Source organism: Adiantum capillus-veneris, chromosome 18 (genome assembly GCF_014529385.1).
Source record: "Adiantum capillus-veneris isolate H3 chromosome 18, ASM1452938v2, whole genome shotgun sequence".
NCBI lineage: Eukaryota > Viridiplantae > Streptophyta > Polypodiopsida > Polypodiales > Pteridaceae > Adiantum > Adiantum capillus-veneris.
In genome coordinates this window covers 44,277,632-44,283,801 of record NC_140948.1, presented here as the reverse complement: position 1 = coordinate 44,283,801, position 6,170 = coordinate 44,277,632, and the positions used below count along the sequence as shown (strand labels likewise).

At 43.5% G+C, this 6,170-nt stretch overlaps 1 protein-coding gene across 1 annotated transcript; it reads left to right on the top strand.

The window, feature by feature from the left end:
* Positions 1-522: 522 nt before the first annotated feature.
* LOC147435578 (transcription factor DIVARICATA-like) lies at positions 523-5,875 on the top strand. Its single transcript, XM_086488596.1, has 2 exons — positions 523-1,700; positions 5,276-5,875. The coding sequence occupies exons 1-2, from the start codon at positions 1,288-1,290 to the stop codon at positions 5,748-5,750; spliced, it is 888 nt and encodes a 295-aa protein (XP_086344722.1). The 5' UTR covers positions 523-1,287; the 3' UTR covers positions 5,751-5,875.
* Positions 5,876-6,170: the final 295 nt, after the last annotated feature.

The following is a 6,170-nucleotide window of genomic DNA, read 5'->3' as shown; positions in this document are numbered from 1 at the left end:
GGCGGCTAGCTTGAAAGCAAGGGAGAGAGAGCGATTTATTTGGTTCAAGCTTTGTTGTGTGCGCGAAGAAGGTTGGGCGGCAACTCCCTTAGCGGATGTGTAGAACTTCATGTAGCGAAGCTCTCATGTGTGCAGCCTTTGCGAGTGGCACTAACTTTCAGTGTCAGAGCAGGGTCCGGTCGAACTCTGGCCAGGGCTAGAAAAATACATTTTACTTAACCGAACAAAATAAGGGGAAACTTGAAATTCTCCCGGTTTTTAGGTCAAAATTTGAAGCTTTTGCCGGTAATTACTCTAACACTTGTGTAAATTTGCCAGTTTTCTTAAAGGCAAGCTCAAAATCTAATCGGGATTTTATAATTTTAGCCGGTTAAAATACACTAGACCCCGGTTTTTTTCTAACGGTGACCCTGGCCTATCTTTGGAAGTTGGAAGTTGGGACTTGAAAGTTGAAACTTGAAAGGCCGAAGGCCAGGGGACAAATTCACACGAGGACAAGGCTTTTACCTGTCAGTGCCGCAGCTGGTTGCGTGGAGACGTTTTGACCCGGCAGAGATATTTCTACTATGGGAAGATTCTCCTCACGCACCCGATGGCAAATGCCACCATGCTGATGAGGTGCAACACAGTAAATTTGAAAGGGCCGCTTTGGCTGGAAGCCTGAAGACAATAGGCTGGACAGAGAAAGCTTACGCATACCCAACAAGTTGCGAATAATTTTGGGTACCTTTTTCTCCTTTTTCTCGCAAAGCAACTTGAAAGACAGGAAAATCAAGGGTTAGCATTTGGGCAAGTGGGTTTGCATCCATGCCCATTGTTTTGCAATCATTTGCTATTTGCACGTTATTAGTCTTGTCAATCTTTCGTAGGAAGTGGGTTTTGCAAGCTAACACAGTGTGCTTTGATGGACGCTGTCTGGAAGGAGTGAAGTTTTCTGGTTCCTTAGGAACTCAGCTTTTGACTACCTAACGTCTCTGGCCTCCTCAAAAATTCGTAACAACAAACCAGGGTTATTCAGCCCGGTGTGGATGTGATTGTACATATGTCTGAGGATGTCAATAAATCAGACATTCATTTATTTGAGCTCTGCAACATTCAAAGAAAGCATTCCTGCTATAGAGGAAACGGCTACAGAAGAGGTACATGACGATGTAGCGTTTGTGTCTCGCTCCTTTGCCCCCAGCTATACAAGCAAAGGAAGATAGCAATGCAATGTTACAAGGCCTACATGAAGCATAGGATCAGGGAATTGTTCTTGTGGGTCTCTCACTCGTGACAGCAGAGTCGATGTGCATGGCAGAAAGCTCTTCCTGTTTTCTAAGAGAGGCAGCAACTGCTGGATGGACGTTTACTCAGAACAAACTATTCGAAACTGCGCTGGCAGTGCATGAAGAAAATGACGAGGAAAGGTGGGAAAAGGTAGCCAAGCTAGTTGAAGGAAAGAATGCCGAGGATGTGAAGAGGCATTACAATCTTTTGCTACAAGATGTGGGTAACATAGAAGCAGACCGAATTCTTCTCCCTAAGTACACAAATGTTGGGACAGCTGCTTCAACCAAGAAGCTTTGTTTTTCTCCCCAGGGTGATACAGAGAAGCTGACCGCTCATGGGCTGGCATCTTGCATACCAAGTAAAGGGACCGTTTCTAGAACAGATCAAGAAAGGAAGAAGGGAACTCCATGGACTGAAGAAGAGCACAGGCAAGCCTTGCTTTTACATCCTTCTTCAATGTGTACATTGGAAAACCTTGATTCAATAAAGGGGAAAATCTATAGAGGATAGTTGTTGTTTTTTGCATATTGCAATTAAGTTTAGAACACTAAAAATTCAACTTTCGCCTGAAGGGGAAGAAGGATGCTTTCTTAACATTGCTGATAACGCTCGAGTGTTGTGTGGTTTCTTTACACACTTGGATTTATAGGCATGGCAGACATAGCCACACTGGAAATAGAAAAAGTTGTTTCTGGAGGAATGCATGTCACTTAGTAAACACAGGAATTATCTTGTCTGTTGTGTTCTTCTTGCCAGAATAGACACCTGAAATGAGAGTAGTTTGCTTTCTAAATAATTTGCTAAAATTTTTCTAGGGATTGGTGAGAAGGCTTTCTTTCACACATTCTGGTTGGAAGGTCTATTTGGATGTTTTTGTAGGTGTACTATGGCCTATATTGAAACAATAAACAGTGTAAATGTTTCATTTGATGATTTTCTAAACCTTGTCTTATAGGCTGTAAATTCACATTGTGTTTTTTCTTTATTTGAAAAGTACCATTTCTTTTCTCGTAACTATGAAGGTTGCAGAGACCAGCGACTTCGAGTTTTTTGCATCAAACTTGTGCAAATTCAATGTAGAACAAGTAAGAAATGATTTTGGGAAAAGTCTTGCTTTTGTCTGTATATATGGGAACCTAATAAAAATTATTCAATGGAATATTATTGAGAAGAGAATTTGTGAATCAGTTTTCGAAGCGGTTTTTTGGCTTGTTTGGTGCTTGTGTGTTCTAATATCTTTCGTTGGAGACACTAGGAAAGGTGTATGGTTGCTTGCAAGGTGCAGAAAGTGGACTCAGACTTCTTTGAGCAATTCCTTCAAGTATGTCCTTGGTCACCACACTCGAGACATCACCTCGTTCTTGGACCTTCCACCGGATCCAGAAGTATCAAGCTGCTGCTGTGCCTTTTGCTCCTGCTTTGCTGTCCTGGATGACTGTCCAGTCGAGGCCTTGGGGCTCCCTTTGAGTCCAGAGCTCCGCAATTTGTCCTCCTGATTTAACACCATAGGAACAAGCTCCTCGTATGCCAAATTAGTGGTCCTCTACGAAGTAATCAGGGCTGAATAGAAAGCGCTATACTCCGAAGTAAGATGTGTCACCAAGATGATAACCAGATTTTTGGAAAAATAAGCTTCTTTGCCTGAAGAATCACCTGCTGCATTTTTTGCATCTTATGAATGTTTTTCTTCAAAGTCTTGGGTTGTCGAGGGTCCAAAGTCTGCAAATTTACCTCAAGGTGAGTTCTCTTCATTAGTGTCATTCCATTGTAGACTTTTTCCAATGGTTGAAGATCTCCCAAGCATTGTCATACTCCGTACATGTTCAAGTGCTTGCTGAGTACAATTGTGTACATTTGAGGAAGATAAGATCCTAGCATTTAGCCAATCCCATGAGCGGGTCAAAGCAGACTATGCAGAAGCGTAGAGAGAGAGAGAGAGAGAGAGAGAGAGAGAGAGAGAGAGAGAGAGAGAGAGAGAGAGAGAGAGAGAGAGAAATGAAATGTTATATTAACGTCTTCAAAAGGCCATAATGACCTATGAGACCCGAAAGTTACAAAGTGGTGGATCTGATACAAAGTCAGAGTAAAAAGATAACCTAACAACAGTACAAAACAAAGATATATACTATGGGGTCCTAAGTTGATCGATGTGAGCCAAGCAAAAGACCAAGCAAAAAATGGGCAGCTTGTTGGGATAGCTGAATCACAAGAGATCTAGCATCGGTCGTTGGTGAATCTCATCAATTTCCTCCATGGTTAGTAGTCTGACTGGGCGTCGTGCATGCCTGGCTAGCGTGCTCCGAATTTTCTGTCGTAGCCTCCGTCGATGCTGTATAGTTCTTTGCAGTCGCGCGGGCGCCTGGATTTCCCCAGTTCAATCGTTCGGTCAATCAGTGTGCCTCTGGTATGAGACGAGGGGGAGCTCTGCTGTGGGAGTGGCTCTTGCGGCTGTCCCGTGTCTGCTCTGAAGAAGTCTGTGATCCGTCTTTGAGACTGGCTAGCCTTGCCATTCATCAGGCTATCTCTGTGTCTGCGCAGCTCGAGCAAGAAGAGAGAGAGAGAGAGAGAGAGAGAGAGAGAGAGAGAGAGAGAGAGAGAGAGAGAGAGAGAGAGAGAGAGAGAGTCTCACTGAACCAACACATGCAGCAGTAAATCAGGTGATTATTACAATGGGGATTGGGGCTCCTGATATACCTCTCAATTGAATTGGCCGACTCAATTCTTATGCCAAAATAAGTTTGAAAAACCTAAAATGACATAATAAATAAACAGGATCACATAGGGCATTCACTTGAGATGCATAATTTTAACATCCTCTCTGCAGCTCATGGTGGACATATGTAGGAAGACCGAGTTGATGATGAAGCTACCATGGACATCCCAAGAGTGCCCGCCGATTACTTCAAAGCAAAGTCAGCTGCTTCCAGCTGTCAACATAAGGTACTGTGGAGGAATGCATCGGCCCTTTACCATTGGGGATAAGCTTCAATGTGCCCTCAATGTGATTAGGTATCGATTATTCACCGCCAACAAAGACAGGATAGTAATGCCTCTGCATCTTGGATAGAAGATGCTTTGAAGGTCTCATGTGCTGTGACGCACCACTGTCTAGAATCCAATCCCGAGAATTCTGTGCAACAAGCACTGATGTCGATGGAGAAGTATTTGAGAGAGAATTTTCAGGTGGAGAAAGTCTGTTTACTTCATTGCAGCTGAAGATTCTCTAGTGCCCTGCACTTCATGCCTCTTTTGCCACAACTGTTGCAATGCTGCTCTACTTTCAAAGCTTTTCGCTTCGGCATCCGTCTTCTTATTGGTAGTGTTGCCTTTCTTTTAAGCCTTCCACTTTCCCTTGCTGAAGAACATGTTCGGGCTTCGGAGCCCGACATTTTTGCTGCATCAAAGCGCTCTTCTGGTCCAATACCATAGGTGCATCACATCCCAAGGCATAGTGTTGAGACGTCCACTGGTAATCAATGAGGAATAGAACTTGGTGTAACAGGGAGGCAAAATGGGGGTGTTGTACATCATGCAGGGCGTGGAGAGTCCATGGAGAATAGAATGAGTCTCTGAGAAAGCGTGCTTCACCTTCTTAGTTTGTGTTGCTGATGTCATGCTCTGATCTCTCTGATCAATAAGGTATCTTATTTTACAAGGTTGCAGGTTCTATTGCGTGTTTTTCCAGTGGTATGATGTCAAGTTAACCGTTATGGAAAAGCAAGAGTGGGGAGTGTGTGCAATTTTGTCTCATTCTTGCAAAGGCTGGATTTGGATTGTTACTTTGTGCTGGTTTGTAGGCTGGTTTGTTTCCTGCAATTTTGCTGTTGCATGTTTAGGCTCTCTGTCGTCATGACCTTCAACTATGGTTTCTTCTCTTATGATGGCCATTTTGCTAGCCTTTATCATCCCAAGTGTGTTAGGAGCCACTTTTCCAACTTTTCATTGCCAAGCATGTGATTTTCTATCAGATTTGGGTTAATTTAAAAGTTTTCCTCATGAACAGACTGTTTTTGGTCGGGTTGGAGAAGTTTGGGAAAGGTGATTGGAAAAGTATTTCACGGAACTGTGTGATCACAAGGACTGCAACACAGGTGGCCAGTCACGCCCAAAAATTCTTCATCCGGCGGAATTCAATACCAAAGGAAAAGAGAAGATCAAGCATACACGATATTACCAGTTCGGCCAATGGGGAGTCCTCACAAACTGGGCAAACATCAAGGGCCTCAGGCTTTGGAACAAATCCAAGTTCACGTCAACCACCTGTTTTTCCAGCAGGGAGCATGTATGCAGTTCCTGTTGGCCAACCCATTACAGCACCCATTATCTCCACCGTAGGTACTCCTGTTCCCCTTCTTCCTCAGGGTTCTTTGCCTTACCTTGCAGGGCCCCATCTTGCTCAACCAGGTGCTTCTGGGGCATCAACGAGTATTGTGCCAATGGCATATCCTATGCCCCCCGCTTCATCGCAGAATCAGTAGCTTATATTGATACATCATTTGAACATGGTGCCTAAATGTATCTTACTAGGTTTAGTGATTTTTTTTAGCGTAAAATTGTACATTTTAGTTGCCAACAAAATGCACTCAGTTGACATCTAGTTACTTATTGGATCTTGATCTGATTCCTAATTAGAAAAAGTCACGTGATGCATGCTTACACTTTGCGCTGTAGGGTGTCACAGCAGTGATGATGTGGCAATAGAACCTGTGTGTGTGTGTGTGTGAGAGAGAGAGAGAGAGAGAGAGAGAGAGAGAGAGAGATTGTGGAGATGATGATGTGGCAAATCCCATAATTTGTGGCAGAATTTACGGTGCTGACGTGGCAGATTTGGCTGCCATTATTTTTTAGCATGTCTCTGAAAGGATCTTCTTTCACCATTCATTTTAGGGGCTTTGCTT

What these genes read in the sequence shown, in the direction of transcription:
- LOC147435578 (XM_086488596.1), top strand. Translation starts at nt 1,288, where the DNA reads ATGTGCATGGCAGAAAGCTCTTCCTGTTTTCTAAGAGAGGCAGCAACT. An exon ending in TGGACTGAAGAAGAGCACAG is followed by an intron (nt 1,701 to 5,275) that starts GCAAGCCTTGCT and finishes CCTCATGAACAG; the next exon opens with ACTGTTTTTGGTCGGGTTGG.